Raw genomic sequence first — 16554 nt, 5'->3', positions numbered from 1 at the left:
CTGGGTCAATCAGGAGACCATTCAAGGACAGGTAGACAGGAGCAAGAACAGCACCTGGAACACTGAAACTGAGCCAATCTTGGCCGTCCGTTTGTGATCTAACGAGCCAGATCAGATGGTAGTAGACGACCGACAAAAATCGGACGAGAAAATTTTTTTTTTTTTTGGAGCCAAGGGGCGGTGAACATGCGTGTAAAAAGCACAGGGACGCCACACCTAGGAGAAGTGATCGTAAGGCTCCCCTGAGAGCTTCCTGGCATGTGAGATTTTAGGATTAAGCTATTAAAATTGGCCTAAAAATGGTCATTTTCTGTTGCAAATGGTATATCATTTTAGAGCAATTTTATCATCTTTAGAAAGGTACCAGTGTTTTTTTAAAAAAATAGTGGTATCTCATGATACCTTCTCAGAGATAGAAAAATACTTATCATTTTATTGGGATTTGGTAGTAACAATACATCAACTGACAAGAGCTTCCAAGGAATTCGCCTGTTCCAACTTACAACAAAGCTAGACTGGTTAATTGGTGTAATGCCAAATATATGGAAATTAGTATTGCCCATTTCTTTTGAAGTATCTTAACTAAGTATAGTTGGTTTTAAAGTGTCTAATCTAGTGAGCAGCCGTATGTAACCATCATAATTAAGGAGAAAAAAATACCACCGGCCTGAAGTGCCACATCCCAATTAATTCTGATATGCATCTCCATCAAACCAGCTATGATCAGTGTAGAACGTTTCATCTCCCGTACCAACTTGACAGGCTTGGCTTTTATCCCTTCGCCTTCAAGGATCCCCAGTAGCCGATGAATGGATAAGCTACAAGCATAGGGCACACTGTTGCTGATTAGATCTTCTGAAATGCTAGCTGATGGTGTGATGGTGTCAACAATCTCTTGTGCACTTCAGTTCTCATTGCAGCAAAAGATAAATTAAGAAGAATTAACCATCCTGAGGACCCGTTCAGAATCTTCTTTTCCTTCAGTTCTTGTTTTCTAGTGATCGATCCTGATGCAATGAACGAGAAACACAATCAGTATATTACTTCAGAAAGGAAGATCAGGTGTGATGAACACAAAAGCTTCTGAATTTAAAAAATGCTTCCTGATGTGTTCCCTTTTGTTCTTATTGACATCAGATCAGATGCTCCAATCCAAGTTACAGGCAGAGGCGAATTGGTTCTGGTCGTACATACACGTCGTGCTCAAGCTAACACTGCGTGGCTTTCATACGTGGAAAGACGACGACGCACAAAGTTGTAAGTAATCCACATTTAGCAGTGATCTGATCTAAAGCAGCCAATTACTTGGAACCAATGCTTCGAGGCAGTCTCCTTTGGTTTCTTCTTTTCTCTTTGCTGTGTTCTTCTCTCCTCTTTTTTCCCCTCTCCTTTCGGTATCAGCGATACTTTCAGTAACTTTACTCCACTGTAATGTAAGAGAACAATTTTTCAGACAAACCTATATGACGTTGGAGAGCCGTTTGGGGGATTAATGATGTTACATCTCACCTAGAATGGCCGTTTAACTAGTGATTTGGAGCATAAGAGAAGCACTCCTAAGTGCCAGCTAAGTCATGTAAAAATCGCTTACACACCAATTAATTCTAATCTTTTAACCAAAGAAATACTACTGCTGGTACTGTTAGGTGAAAATGTGTTCTCCTTTACTTGAACTTTATGTGTTCTGTTACTACTACTACTACTACTACTACAACTAGCCCCTGCTGGATCCCTACTCCTCTCTTTTGGTCTTGATGTACTGTTCTTTGCAATCAATCTTAATTAATGGCCGACACAATATCTTTCCAAAAGTTTTAAAGAAAAGAAATCAATCTACTGGATGAATTTTCAGGGTAGTGCTTGATCAAATCTAACAGGTCAATTACACATGTAGCTTTACTAATTATTAGCAGTAGCAGCTGAAGAAAGGCAAAAGGCAATGTTCCATTCTTTAATCATGTGTGTTTGAATGCAAGGTTTACATGCGTTTACAATTATTAGGCTGCATGCAGTCACAAAGTTCTTTGGCTGGCACATTCGCTGAGGGTGATTAAACATGGTTGGTCGCATAGTCTAGGTCCCTCTAGAGCACACAAGATTTAACAGCAAAAGTTAGATAAAAAGCTGAGAGTGAGAGTAAGATTCAGAGGAGAGTAGTCGGATCACTGGTTACACAGCCTTGAAGGCAACTCCATGCCCAAACCTGACCTACCCCGGAATTGTTATTCTTCTCGTTCTCTGGATGATCACTTGAGCATCAGTTGTCTCAGTTTTTCTTTGTCTCACCAAATCTTGGTGGGTTTCTTTGTCTTTCAGTTAAGAAAGTTTGGGATGAAAAAAGTTATGTTTTTTTCCCAATATCCTCCCCAGGAGAGCACAAAGAAAGGTGATGGATTGATGGATGATTTGACCTGGATGCTTGGAGGGCTTTTCTTTGGTAGTGGAAATCTGGTTGTGAGTTTTTGCCTCCCTCATCCCACTTCAAGAAGACGATGCGCATTCAGCCTTTTTTTTTTCTTTCTGAAATAAAAAGAAGACACATTTAGTGATAATTCAGACAAGATCCAGAATGGCGGTACAGCTTGGCTCTTGTCAAACCAAATTATGTACTACCGCTACGCAATCTAGACGATTTACCTACGGGCTATGTGATTGCTGATGAATGGGATCATCTTCGTGTCACCAATATGGTGCATAATGTGAAAGAGAAATAATGCAGAGTATATGCGTCAAACAGCAGCACATACATACATACGGTTCTTGGTCGACGGCGGCGCGGATTTGATCGCCGGTTGCTTTCGGCATCCTTTCGCCGGGGGGCCCAGCGCGGCGGATCAACGCGAACAGGTTGAGAAATTCACACGACCATCGATCGAGCAGAGCAGCGGCCGGATTCCTCTCCTCGTTCGGACGTGGGAATGTTGGGTGGAGAGGGGCGAGGTGAGGTCTGGTCTTGTCTCGCCGACGGCGCACCTGCTGCCGGCAGCAACCGATCGATCTGGATCTGGGCGTTCAGAAGCCACGTTTTTTTTTTTTTCGTTTTGTTTCGTTTGATGATTGACGTGATCGCACGGGGAACCACGAGCAGTGTGACCGGCGATCTGATCGGCCGAGGCCGAGAGGGCTAGAGATCGTAGATCTTGCTGTGTCCCGTCGCCGGTACGCGCCGTTGCCACGTCCCGTCGCCGGCCACCGTAGGCAAGCTCTTCGTCGTAGATCTGTCCGGCCGCTCCGCTTCGCCATCAAACACCAAACCAACCATGATCAGCACTGAATACGTGAGGCTTCCGACGCATCACTGAATGTTGTTGATCAGCACAGCACAGGATAGAAAATTCACTGCTTATCTAATAATCCATGATCACAGTTGTATATGGCACGGTTGCTAATTTCTCTATTTCATTTGTTCAGTTTTTCTTTAAGAATGTGGAATAGATATGTGTCATCTTTTATACTCTCTTCTATTTTAATAGATGATGTCGTTGGTACACGTTCAATCCATCGTCCAAGCCTCCGCCAGTTGCTCTTTTTTCACATTGACAAACGATGTGCCACTTTAAAAACCACCTACCAGAGGTTGTCTTTGTGGGTTTCTTTAGAGAGATAACCTAGGATGCTTGCAAGGGAAGCCTGCGAGGAATCTCGACATGGATCACTTTGATCTCATCATCCAAACATTGAATTGGTATGGCTAAGGATGTCTTAGTTGATTTAGAGGCCTGAAACTTCTCCAAGAATCTTCAAGATGTTCTAGACTATAGTAATCTCAAGTGAGGAGCGACAATGAAAAAGCACCACGTTGTAGTGTAGTGATGTGGTGAGGGACTGGTAGCAACTGCAGAAGTCCTAGTTTCTCTATTTTGATGAACATCGAGTTCAGAATGCCCATGAAGATCACAGAGATCATCGGATATAAGGGCTCCCCTTGGTGAACCTCACAATTGCAGAAGATGTGTGCCTAAGGGACCCATTGAGCACCATTCTGGTGCTCGAAGTTCAAAAGAGAATGGTCATCCACACTCATCACCTGCATCCAAACCACTTACGGGATAACAACTTTTAAAATGAAGCCGAGATACCGAATGAATCAAAGATTTATCGGTACTCCTGTAGCTTTCTTATTGATTGTTGGCCCATCATGAAATTATTGTTTTGACCCAAGGTCATAAACCAGAAAATGAATAGGCGGGAAGGTAACTTCCTTCGCCTATCTAATATGAATGTGAACTCAAGCATAGAAATGCTCAAATACTCATGCCCGTTAGGCAAATAAGAGTAAGGTGAACCTGAGCCAACAATTATCATGAATGCAACACATCTTGATTAAAATGCCAAAAGAAGGGAGAGGATCTTTGCGAACAGTGTCGTGAAGTTGTGGAGAAACCTAATCAAATGGTAGTCGCAAGGGCTTGATGCATCATCCTTTTTAGGGAGTAAGGTGATGAATGCCTCGTTGATCACGTTGATCAAGGATGAGTCCAACCTGTGGAGTTGTGTGATGATGTCCATGATATCTGATTTATTTGTAGTCTAGCAAACCTGGAAGAAATCTGGTTTAGTTGTAGTCTAGCACACTAGGAAGAAAAGGCTAGAGAAGCCGTGAGGCCCTAGGGCCCAGTCGGACGGGGTTTCCTTGATGGCCACAAGGACTTCCTCTTCAGAGAATGAGGTATCCAGATTCTGCTCTAGAGGAAGTTCAAATTTAAGGTATGCAACCAGGGACGGAGGTGCCTAAATCTTTCTTAGTGCGTTCAAGAGATGCCAGAGCAAGAACTTTTCTCTTGAGCATCCTAAAAAGTTGTTGCTCCCCTCTAAAGGTGAAAGCTGTCTATTTTGTTCCACCACATCCAAGAAGCTTATGAGCTTCCTGGCCATGGATAGCTACAATTTTACATTACCCATCCTTGAAGCGTCTTTCTAGTGGTTCACAATTTGGTATCCATCCTTCTTATCGGGTCTCTAACCACATAGGGAGGCTGCAACCACTACTTTCAGAAACCCTATTGCTTGAGCCACAAGGATTCAAAGTGAAAATGGCACACGGATGTTGTCGCTGGCTAGGAGGCGAGGTGCAGGGGTAAGGATGCCACCATTAATTGATTACCTACCAACATTTCAACACCCATGTCATTTGGGTAGGGTTTGAGTAAGAACAATTATTATCCATTTAAATTTTGAGTATGGGGGGATATTACCCATTTTACCGATTTTGCTTATATTCATTTAGTACGTATAAACTAAGACCTAAAATTTATAAACCCGTGTTCACACAAAAAATATCAAATTTAAGTGAAATTTGGTGGAATGATTTATTACATAGAAGAATAACTTTGTATAAATTTTAGTTCAGTTCATTTCTACAAGTGGAACCTACCTACATATCTTCTCTTATCCATTGTGTAATACTCATTTAGTTTAGATACGGATTACTCAGTACCCTCCCTGATGGCAAGCCTAAGCAGAGGTAAGTGGTCTGAGATCGACATTACTTCGGTGTCATGCTACAATCTGTGTAAAATGGAGCTGTGGCAAAACGAATGATGGATTTTGAACCATCATATATTTTCTTCTTGTGGCAAACATAAATATCCTTTTAGCCACATTGCAAACAGACAGCTGCCAGACTACAACACAGAATTGTTGTGCAAACAAATAGTAGTAGTTGCTAGAATACAACACATAATTGATATGCTCAAGAACGAAAGAACATGATCAGTAATTCACTACTAGTTCTTAAAATTTTCAGTTTATACACAGAAACTAGTTTAAAATATTCCATGTTCGCATTTACAGATGGTCACTTTATAGTTGTTAAAAGATCATTCTGCAAAATCGTTGGTCTTTCACTCTTTCAGTATCATGCTACATCTTTGTACAATGAAAATGTGCCAAAAGGAATGATGGATCTTGTATCATCCCCATCTTGTGGAAAGTACAAACATATTACTCACATTGCAAACAGGCAGTTGCCATAACACAGCAACAAACAAAAAACATCACATCCATATGATCAAATAATACGTCTACCAAGTTGTGACTGATCCTATTATTTTTCTAACAAGACAAACCTCTACAGAGTGAACTATACTACTAATTCGCCAAGACTAACTCATCCAGTTCTCACTGATTGCATATTCAACCAGAACTATTCTTCCAAGTCTTTATTCCAGAGCACCTTTCCCTCCAACAGGTTTTGTGGCACCAAACAGTTTGTCAAATGGAACAACCTGCACATATAGAACAAACAATGTCAGGGTTATTGATACTCTGATTTTTTTTTTAAGTGTGCTGCCTTGCAACAGATTAAGCTAATTAAAATCCTGAGAGATTACTTGGTAATTCCGTGTAAGAGAGCTGCTTAATTTCCTTCTTTTGCATGCTTTACTTGATTCTGCATCGACGTCAGCTTCATCGTCCGCAAAATTCTGATCAGAGACCTCTGTATAAAAAGAAAATAGTAAGCAGGGCATTAGAAACTAGTTCATCACATTATGAGTACTGTTTTGGAGCATCATTAGTACAATTCAACTTTGTTGTTCTTATTGCTTCCTTGGAGATATCCTAAAAAAGTCGCATGCTATTTCCCGGGCTTAAGCATGATTGATTTTGTACAGTTCATGCCTCTTGCATAAAATTAGTGGGGTGCTGATAAAGCATTTGTATGGATTATGATCAACAAATGATTAATCCCAGGAAAACCGTGGCAACATATTCTACATAACCTTCATTAAATCATAAAACCGTGGCAACATATTCTACATAACCTTCATTAAATCATAACCTATGAAGTGCATGGCTATTCAGCACACCTTATATGTGATCATTAATAGTCAGAGAAGATGATGAAACAGAGAATTCAGACTTACAAGCATTACTGGATGTGAACTTCTTTTCTTGAATACTACTTACTGTGAAATAATTCCAGTTTGCTTATATGATTAAATTTTGTTTAAGCACGCCATGCTTTTGCACAATTCATGAATGTGTACATAACTACTGATTGTTAAACCCCTAGATTAGATAGCTATGATGTTTCATGACTCACTAAACAAATTAAATAGTTGGATGCCTCCATTGGTTTACGTAATTTTGATAAAACATTTCATTTCACGAATAGTCAGAGAAGTTGACGAAACGAGGATTTCAGACTTTAAGCATTGCTCAATGTGAACTAATGAGGTAATTGAGTTAACCACCCACCTGTACTTTCACCAAGAGGTTTTTCTTCCTTGCAAGCCTCCCACTCCCTTCCATGTGACAATGGAGTCCTCCCTTGGATAGTCTGAATACCAGATTCATGATCACCCACCAATGTCTCCGCCGCATCACTCCTTGCATTGTTACTGCAATCACGTGGCCTGAAATGCTGAATCCAGGGGCTTGCAGGCAGGCAGTATTTTTTGCCTATTCGTGAACAAGCATTGCTCCTATCAAATTTGAGTTTCTCCCACACCCCACCACGGAGAACCTTGAATCCGTTGCCACAGTCGTTATGATTCCCATTTTGTTCATGATTGTAGAGTTGCTCAACGAAAGAGGCCTCCATGGAGCTTATATAATGCATGTGCCGCTCATTGGTCCACCCTGATGACATCATGTCTAGAATTCGATTGCCCTGTCAAAGAAAAGAGACAAGACCCATTTTATTCTTCAGGGTTCAGGTATTTGCTAACAACAACAGATACAAAAGAGGGCCTGAAGTTCATGTTGAAAACTCAGACTAGTATTGCATCACTTAAAATTATGTGCCTTCACCGCATCACAACTCACAAGCAGGAGTATTATTATCTCGAAATGACATTTCTTGAACAGTTGCATAATAAGTTCAGATAAACAATTCAGTGTTACAGACTAAACATTTCATACTATGAAAAAAAAAGAGAAAGTTTTGGAAACAATTCAAGCAGGCACGCGTTCTCCAGTTGAATCACACGTACAACAGCTCAACTATTTTCATCTGAGAAATAAGAACAAACAGGATTGTAAAACAAAATAACCTTTCTTTTTTATTACCTGGCCAATGCCGCCGGCAGCTGGCTCTGCCTTGATCGGTCGATTGAGTGACACATCACCCATTTCTGCTCTTCTCAACGAAGGAACCAACCGGCAAGAGGAGAACAAAATCCCAAGGAATATTTACAGCTAGCACAAAATCACTCTCTTGAAATATGTACAGCTACAGAGAGGCACTAGGTCTAGGGATCTGAAAGCAAATCGGGGAAGAAACCAACGAAAATCCCCTTTCCGCGGACGACTACGGAGAAATCCACCAGGGCGAAGAAGATTTCAACTCCAAGAACCAAGACCCAGCAAGAACAAAGAGAGCCGAAGGCCAAGAAAGAACCGAACTTTCGCAGGATTCAGCTTCGCCCAGAAATCAAACAACCCTCCCTCGCACCAAGAACAGAAAATCTCGCAAGATTTGGCCCACCCACTCTGACAGGCTCAATCTTCGGACAGAGGGGAGAAGAGAAGAGAAGAGAAGAAGGTCGCAGAGCGGAGGAGGAGGAGGAGGAGGAGGGAAGAGAGTGGAATGGAATTGCAACCGAAGAAGCAAAAGAGGAGAGGAGGAGGAAGAAGACCTGAAGCCGCTCGCTCGCTCATCCCCGGTCTCTCCTTTTACGGCTTTACCGCCTACGTGCCAGCGCTTTTCCACGTGGCGAGGCGAAACGTGGCGCCGGGTACGAGAAAATATCTCGGGCCAGATATTTCGCTGGCCGCCGCTGGCGCGGCCCAAAAGATCTCTGCAGCTGGGCCCACCTGCCTGTCTGGAGAAGACCGGATGCGATTTTTTTTCCTAAAAACAACTTTTTATTTGTTTAGATTAAACATTACTCCACCTAAACTTATTTTTTCTATATTTTTGTTTAAAACTAAGCTCCACTAAAATTTATTCCACGTTGTTAACCCGCGCGGAAAACATATTAGCACATAATTAATTAATTATTAGCTATAAAAATAAAAAAATAAATTGATATATTTTTTTAAATCAACTTTCTTTATATAATTTTTTTAAAAAGAACACATCATTTAGCGGTTTGAAAAACGTACGAAAAACGAAGATATAGGTTAGTGAACTTGGATAAGGAACATGCCTCAGTCAATTAATTCCCCCAAATAACAATACCACAACATAGGTAGTTGGCGTGAGTCATGTGACATGGTTGTTTAGCCAAGCTTTAAAAAAACAAATTATGGTAAATTTTAGTTTGAAACTAAAATGTTAAAATTTTGATAAAATAAAAAAATATCCTAGATACAAATAAATTAGACGATTTTGGACCCACGTGCCAGTAACACCAGCTGACGTGTGTACAAGAATTCGTTTCGGAGAAGATCACCACCACCTGTGACTGCGAAACAACGGGCCGGCGCCGGCAGGGATGGCCGCGTCCGCTCGTAGTTATCTCCACGGCGACGGCTTCTCTTCTCTTTTCGTTTATTCAGCTGGGATACGCCAAGTGTTTTCAGGTGACTCTGCAGTGAACAAATCTGCTGCCACTACTGTACAAGATTTTCTTTCCATCTGATGCTTACTGCTGCTACTTCCAGTTATGAGTTATCCAGGGGAAAGTGTGATTTTGCAAACTTTCACAAACAAGCATCTGTGAAGCATATACGCAAGATATGTATATATCCAGGAGATATAATGATATGACTTGTGAGTTGTGTCATGTAGGTTAATACTGCTAGTCTCAAAAGTGCCAATTATTGAGTCACCCTGGAAATATCTCAGGGCTGAGAGAAATATCTGAGGGGATAATCCAGCAGTTGCCTCTTGTTTCCTAATTGCAACTTGTGAGCTGAATATAATACAGTATGACCCATGTTGACAAAGGGCATGGAGTTGTTTTTGAGGCTGCCCATGTTTTTCTTTTCTTGTCCCTTTCTGACGCAAACCTTTGGATATGTTCAGTGAATGTTTATGCTGACAGTTATATACTGTAGTAGACAAGTGGTGGATTGCTGATTCAGTTTAACTGAAACAAAAGTGGGCATATCTCCCATGTGTAGCAGAAGCAACCAGCTAGAAAAGTGCAAAGAAGATAATATCAGAGATCACATAGAGAAAAAAAAGTAGCTTTATCACTTTTGCCTTTTCCAAAAGTCTAAGAATTACTATGCAGGTCGTTTTACAAAATGTTCTTTTTCTCCAGCATGGCATATTGGCATCAGCTCTCAGTCGCAACTCAGCTTTACAGAAATGTGAAAAGCCCAAAATAGGCCCCTTTCAAGTTCACTCGTGTGTGAATTGGTGGGGGTTGGGCACCCACTGAATAGAAAAAATGACCAGGGGATGACACACGCACCATGGGGAATAGTCCTAACTACAACTAGGAGGCGACAGGAATTTCGGATTGCAGACTTTTCTGGCTCCTACGAGATAGCATTTTATAATCCTGAAAGCAGCAAGTGACAACTCATTAGCCTACAAAACTGAATCATTATGAACTAGACCAGGATGATAATACAAATCTGATACATCTATTGTATAATCAGAACCATGGATAACACTTACCTGCACTATAGACTGGGCACAAAGCTTCCCAGATAGAACTGCACCTTCCATGGAAGCCAAGTATTTCTGCTTTGTGTAGTCACCAGCCAGATAAAATCCTTCAATCGGTGATCTTTGCAGAGGTCGGCAAGGTTCACAATTCGGGATGGTCTTGTAAACAGATCTGTAATAGTGAGCCAGAAAACAAAGGAACGTGAGAGAGGTGTGCATCCAACTATTCGACCAACCTATGATATACTAGTATCAGATAGGGACTTGTGCATAATGCCCTCACCTTGGTGTCTTCACAACATGATATTTCAGAATCTTTGCTTTACTCTGATCAGCAGCAATTTCATCAGGAAATAACTTGGCTAGCTCTTGCATAGTTGCTTCAATGATTTCAGTGTCACTCCGTCCAACCCATTCCTCCGCGGGAGCAAAGACCAGCTCCAGCATCGAACGGTTTGGGTCATAGTATTCCTGTAAAGAGTTTAAAAGCCAATGGAAATAAAACTGTTCAGTAGACATCCGAATCGTTAATTTCCTGAACTATTATGATCCATGAAATCTATAGCCAACTGACATGTTTTTTTTTTGGAGTGAAATAGCCAACTGACATGTTACCAACTACTATAATTCAATCCAGATAAATGAATTTTAAATAAAAAGATAATAGTTTTGAAAGTTTACTAATGATTTCCTTCTGTAACACATGCACTTTGGGGGCCTGTTGTAACAGCCAGTATATAAAATATCATATTATGCATGAAGATGGTAAAGCCCAAGAATAAATACAAGAGCAATATTGCATGACTCATAGTCATAGTTACTCTTTCGCAATACAGATAATGTCCTATAACCCCTAGGTTGTACCTTGCACGTTACTGACATGTCTGCATAGACACTTAAAAGTGAACTCCTGAAAGGGAAAAGGAACAAGATCAAGACACACATTGTTTGATATTAATAAAGAACATTCGCATAAATTCAGCATAGAATGTGCCCAATTTGGACAAGACAACATTTTAGTTCATAAACCAGTCATACTACAGGGCAAATGCATTATTGAAAGGAAATAAAAAAATGAGCAGAACTCAGAAGACACCTGCTGAAAAGAAGGTGATCATATGTGTTCTTCAGTTTTCTATCGAACCTGAAAAGTTCAAACCAACAGAAATACTAGTATGAGGCAAATGGAGAACCATAAAATCAAAGATCAGTAATTTCTGACTTGGAACTAAATATTTCAACCAACCATATATGAACATTTATAACAGGAACTCCCACCAACTTCTCCAGCTTCTTGAAATAAGAGATCTCTTTCCACTCTTGAGGTACAAGAAGCTTGAAGATATCAACTAAATACAGGCTAGTTAGTTAAAATGAGTAGCTGCACATGTAAAATATGAGCTGCAAAAGAAACAAGATTCTTGAATATAAATCACACCTGGTGTTGCAAAAACATAAGCATCTCCAGTTATCTGAGTTCCATCACTGAGAGCAAGGTGTTTCACTGTTCCATCAGGATTCAGTTCTATTTTTTGAATACGAGAATTCAGGCGAACCTCACCACCCAAAGACCGAACATGTTCAACAATAGGCATGCATAGCCTTTCAGGAGGATTACCATCCAAGAATGCCATCTTGGAGCCATGCTTCTCCTACACATTTACATAAAGTAGCCCTTTACATTATCTTTATGATGTGAAAAACTGAAAATTCATTTAACTTTTTTCAAGGTAGGAAGCAATAGAGACAAGAAATACTAAGGATGTAATATGTAGGGTACTACTCCCAAAAGAATAGAAGAATTACTCATTTAGAACACACATGTACATAGAGCAAAAAAAGAAATACCTGAAGAAACCGGTTTAAAGCAATCAGAATGCACTGCATGGATAATTCATCAGGATTTATGAAATTAAGCGCCTTTGACATTGCAATGAAAACCTCATCATTCACTCGATCAGGAACACCCTGTGCTGATCAAATAACTGTATCAGCCATCATATTAATTCATTATCCAAAAAATAAACATTGATAGGTACAGCACACAAATTGTGTTTTCTGCAGAAAATGGTTCTGTGTATTAGCTAACAAAGAATATATACTCAACAGTATTGTGTGTTCTGTCAACCTATCCACTGGCTTTTCTAAGTGGAGGAAGAAATCATGCAAGGTTGTTGACCTTTAGCTGAAACAGTTATATAAAACTAAAAGCATAGCTCAAGCTTAAACTGGTGCAGACAAATCTAGGGCAAATTAGAAGACATAAACTTGAGCACATCAAGCATTTCATCCGCAGAACTGCCAGTTTATTTATTAGAAAACAAAAGATTTCTTGCTTTCAACACCTCCTCCCTATATACAGTTTAAATTGATGAGGTGGAAATGCGCCTTGCACGCAGAGACTTGCCAAACCAATATAGTGAATCCATACCTGCTTTCTCATCCACTCAGAAACAGTTAGGCCATCTTGAGCTTCAACATAAGCTTGGCCACCAGCCATTGCTGGCAAGAGTCCAAGAGCAAACTTCACCTTCTCTGGCCAAGTTAGCATTTCGTTGTTTCTCAGTATGGCCCATATTCCTGTTAAATGCATGCATAGTCAATGATAAATAGGCCTCAATTGATAACATAAAGCTCCATGGCATGATCTTTTATTATCACTGCTAGGAATATACCCTCATAATTACATTCATGTGTTAGTAAGAAAAAAATAACTATCACTAGGATGTACTTCCAGGAAGCTTGGTTTTATTAAATGGTTTTGCTGCTGTATATAATCTTACCATTTAAGGGAGCTGGTAATGTTTCAGGAAAATCAAACCGGCTGAATTCTCCTGGCTTGTTTGGCATGGCAAATATCATGGAGTGTTCCTTCCATTGCAAACGATCATTAATACCAAGCTCGCCAAATAAGTTCTGTATGTTGGGATAAGCTCCAACTTAAACCAAAAAGGTACATGGTTACATACAGGCACAAGATGAAATGTGTCATATATGTACTGTTTGGAAACGGAAGGAAGGATGAGCATCATATGATATACTGTTTCAGAATGTAATAGTAGGTTGAAAGAAATGTATCTATGAACAAGAGAATATATATATATATATATATATATGTATAAATAGGTCATGGTGTTTATGTGACATTAAGATTTATCAAACATATGTGCTAGTAAAAAGTTCTTTTTAGTACTGTGAAATAAAATCAATCTAAAAATTTCTTTCAAAATAAAACTAGCATATGTGCGAATCCTCAGGCTAGTTCAAAACCTTACAGATATTTCAGTGTGGTGGTAATAACCTAAATAAAATATAGCATGACAAGAACCTAAAAAATCCAGAGATATAACTTACAAAAGATATGAAGTCCAGTTTCGTACCAATCTCCGTCTTCATCCTTCCAAGCAGCTATCTGTTGAAAGCATATACCCCCAAAAAACAATAAACAACAAATGGTAATAACAGTGTATATGAGCTATTAAGAATAAATGCAATAAAATATTAAAGAAGATAAATGACCAACATATTTTACAAGAAAGCATAGAGTAGAACCTTTCCACCCAAAACATCTCTTGCCTCGAGCAATATAGGTTTATGGCCAGCATCTGCCAGATATTTTGCTGTTGATAAACCAGCCAATCCTGAAAAGAAATCAGCCAAAAACTTATAACGCTAAGAGCACACTGCGAGCCTGTGACAGCTCTCAAACTTATCTAATATATGCAAATTGTTCATCTGTCTAATCCTAGAATTATATCATACCAGCTCCAGCGATCACGACCTGCAATGGTTTACTGGGTTGTTCACTGTTTCTGAAAAATGAAGATAGCTGTCCAGCTTCCAAAAAGTTTATTGTGTTTTCTAGTGGAGGTCTCGGAAAATCTTGGCAAACAACCTGCAGAAAATCCAATCAAATACATTTTCAAAGAAATGAAATGCAAGGAAATAATAGAGTACAAAAGCTGAACCTGTAGAGCACACAGTCCCCGGCGAAATCTTTTTCCTTTATTCCTTAAGACAAAAGATTTCAAGCCAGAGTTCACATGCTGACTGCTTTTCAGTGCTTGGGCACTGCTACTTCTGAAGCACCTATTAGTAGGAAGTTGTCCCACAAAAGATCTTGCTTGGCTGGCTCCCGTTATGTTCATAGATGACAGGCAACCAGTATCCATGCTGAAGCAACTCCTAAAATTATATTCAGCTTTGATTTGACAAATAAGCACGACGAGCACCTGTATAATCAATAGTAACCATTAAACACACGATTCACAAGATTCTTAGTTATGATTATCAGCCAAGTATCAACAGCTAAATTGATCTAGTATATTATTACTTTGGGTCAAAGAGTTGCTATTTGCTGGGAAAAAAAGAACAATGAGCCAAAGAAACAGATTCTGATCCAGTCCAGTCATCAAATGGAAACATAGCATGGCATGAACAAACTGATACAAAAAGGAAAACAAAGTTGACCAGCTGTATACTTTCTCATGGATATGCATGGCATGACATACCTGTTTATTTTACAACTACGTGAACAGTGAAAATACAGGCCCTCCCTAATATTCCAAGTGTCTCTATGTGGCCGCAGTCCATTAAATTTGTATGGTTGAGCAGCAACATGAGAGGAAAATTGCATATGAATGCGTACTTTGTGGGACAAAGCAAATGAATTAGAATAGACCAAGCAGGCATGATAAGCATGAATGCTCAATGAGATCACACTATGGAGAGGACCTCCTTGCTTCTTCACGCAAAAGTGGTTGTTGGTGCAAACTGAACTCACATCATGCACCACTAATCTCTAGAGATAAACCCCAAACTAAGAACTAGTAAACCATGTAGCACCAACAGTCAAAGCCATCATGGGTGTGTTTGGTTCTCTGTACATCCCCAGCCAGGCCCATATCCTTCATCCAGGCTGCTTTCATCCTGGCAAGGGTAATGCAATTGGCTCTATTTGGCTACTTGTTTGGCTTTATCCTGGATGATCAGAGATGACGTTTGGTTGGTTGTATCTCTAGATGTTGTATCCAGAAGATGGCGTTTGGTTGGATGTTTGGACCCTGACTTCAGTCACCTCTTATGAATGGCAAGGTTACCTCATCCCAATGAAGAAATTTACAAGTCCTATCTGTTGTACAGTAAACAAATTGACAAGCCAATTTTATTTCATTTTAAAGATTGCCATATGGTAAAAGTTCTCTTATATCCTGAATGAATCCATTATGCCAGTTGAAGAATGGGTGATGGTTTCATTCATGCCTCTGTAACAACGGCAATCCATTCCAGCAGTTTGACAAATTCTCTCGGGCTACTGAAAAAGAGGTGACTGAACTATATATTGATGGATGCAGTTGCAATACATATGCACAGGTTACACCCTCCAATCCATATATCATGGATGCAGTTTTAATTATATAAAAAATGACAAAGTATTTAACTCATCAGATCACTTATCACAGAACTTAGCCTCTTGTGCTAAACCCCCTTAGTTTTTTAATCTCACCCAATTGACTTGGGAACCAAACCCAAAAGATCACATGAACATAGAGTAAAAACAAACATGCCGCAAGAACACCCACATATAATACCATACCACCCCATCAATCTAAAATAGCTCTAGCCATTTGATGAAGAACACAGGTCTTACCAAAAAAAAAAAAAACGGGGGCGCGGGAGGCGGCGGCTCCGGGGCCGCTGCCGAGCGCGGGAGGAGGGGGGGCTGCCGGCGACGGGATGCAGGAGGAGGAGGCGGCCGGCGGAGGAGTCGAAGTGGTGGGGAGTGGGGGAGGGGGTGGTGCGGTAGGGAAAGGGACAACCGGACAAGGCGGGGCGGGGTGAGGAAGATGTGGTGGTGGAGATGCCTTTTGGCGCGTGGTGCGCTCTACGTTTACGTGGGTATATACCACCGTCGCCTTCCTCCAATCCACTGCTTTACCCGTCCAAAAAACCATTTTTATTTTTTGGATTTGAATATGGATAGGGCGGATTTAGTACGGGACGGCGAGGGTCCTAGAGTTTCGCTAACTCGTTAAAGCGATGGT

General features: G+C 40.3%; 2 protein-coding genes and 1 long non-coding RNA gene across 3 annotated transcripts; all 3 read right to left on the bottom strand.

Moving 5' to 3' along the window:
* Positions 1-443: 443 nt before the first annotated feature.
* On the bottom strand, positions 444-3398 carry LOC107303935. The gene is made up of 4 exons (XR_005811417.1): positions 2748-3398; positions 2412-2520; positions 1306-1426; positions 444-1007 (listed from the first exon to the last, which is right to left on the bottom strand). It is a non-coding gene; the product is annotated as an uncharacterized LOC107303935 (long non-coding RNA).
* A 2424-nt stretch (positions 3399-5822) lies between these two features.
* Positions 5823-8585, bottom strand: LOC102713805 (cold-regulated protein 27-like). The gene is made up of 4 exons (XM_040521555.1): positions 8014-8585; positions 7201-7615; positions 6333-6439; positions 5823-6227 (listed from the first exon to the last, which is right to left on the bottom strand). Exons 1-4 carry the CDS (start codon positions 8074-8076, stop codon positions 6162-6164), a joined length of 651 nt encoding a protein of 216 aa, XP_040377489.1. The 5' UTR covers positions 8077-8585; the 3' UTR covers positions 5823-6161.
* Positions 8586-10064: 1479 nt separating this feature from the next.
* Positions 10065-14742, bottom strand: LOC102713335 (15-cis-phytoene desaturase, chloroplastic/chromoplastic). Its single transcript, XM_006649451.3, has 14 exons — positions 14479-14742; positions 14273-14405; positions 14063-14151; positions 13865-13922; positions 13294-13449; positions 12942-13090; positions 12359-12478; positions 11949-12162; positions 11757-11859; positions 11607-11654; positions 11375-11420; positions 10794-10981; positions 10520-10682; positions 10065-10400 (listed from the first exon to the last, which is right to left on the bottom strand). Exons 1-14 carry the CDS (start codon positions 14680-14682, stop codon positions 10335-10337), a joined length of 1737 nt encoding a protein of 578 aa, XP_006649514.1. The 5' UTR covers positions 14683-14742; the 3' UTR covers positions 10065-10334.
* Between the last annotated feature and the right edge of the window lie 1812 nt (positions 14743-16554).

This window comes from Oryza brachyantha, chromosome 3, assembly GCF_000231095.2.
Source record: "Oryza brachyantha chromosome 3, ObraRS2, whole genome shotgun sequence".
Taxonomy (NCBI): Eukaryota; Viridiplantae; Streptophyta; class Magnoliopsida; order Poales; family Poaceae; genus Oryza; species Oryza brachyantha.
The sequence above is the reverse complement of the archived record's forward strand: the minus strand, read 5'-3'. Positions and strand labels throughout refer to the sequence as shown.

Coding starts and splice junctions, on each gene's coding strand:
- LOC102713805 (XM_040521555.1), bottom strand. CDS start 8,076: ATGGGTGATGTGTCACTCAATCGACCGATCAAGGCAGAGCCAGCTGCC. Junction 7,616..8,013: donor CTGCCGGCGGCATTGGCCAG/GTAATAAAAAAG, acceptor TTTCTTTGACAG/GGCAATCGAATTCTAGACAT. Junction 6,440..7,200: donor ACCTCTTGGTGAAAGTACAG/GTGGGTGGTTAA, acceptor CTTTTTATACAG/AGGTCTCTGATCAGAATTTT.
- LOC102713335 (XM_006649451.3), bottom strand. CDS start 14,682: ATGGATACTGGTTGCCTGTCATCTATGAACATAACGGGAGCCAGCCAA. Junction 13,091..13,293: donor ATTACCAGCTCCCTTAAATG/GTAAGATTATAT, acceptor TGCATTTAACAG/GAATATGGGCCATACTGAGA. Junction 11,421..11,606: donor GATCACCTTCTTTTCAGCAG/GTGTCTTCTGAG, acceptor TTTCCCTTTCAG/GAGTTCACTTTTAAGTGTCT.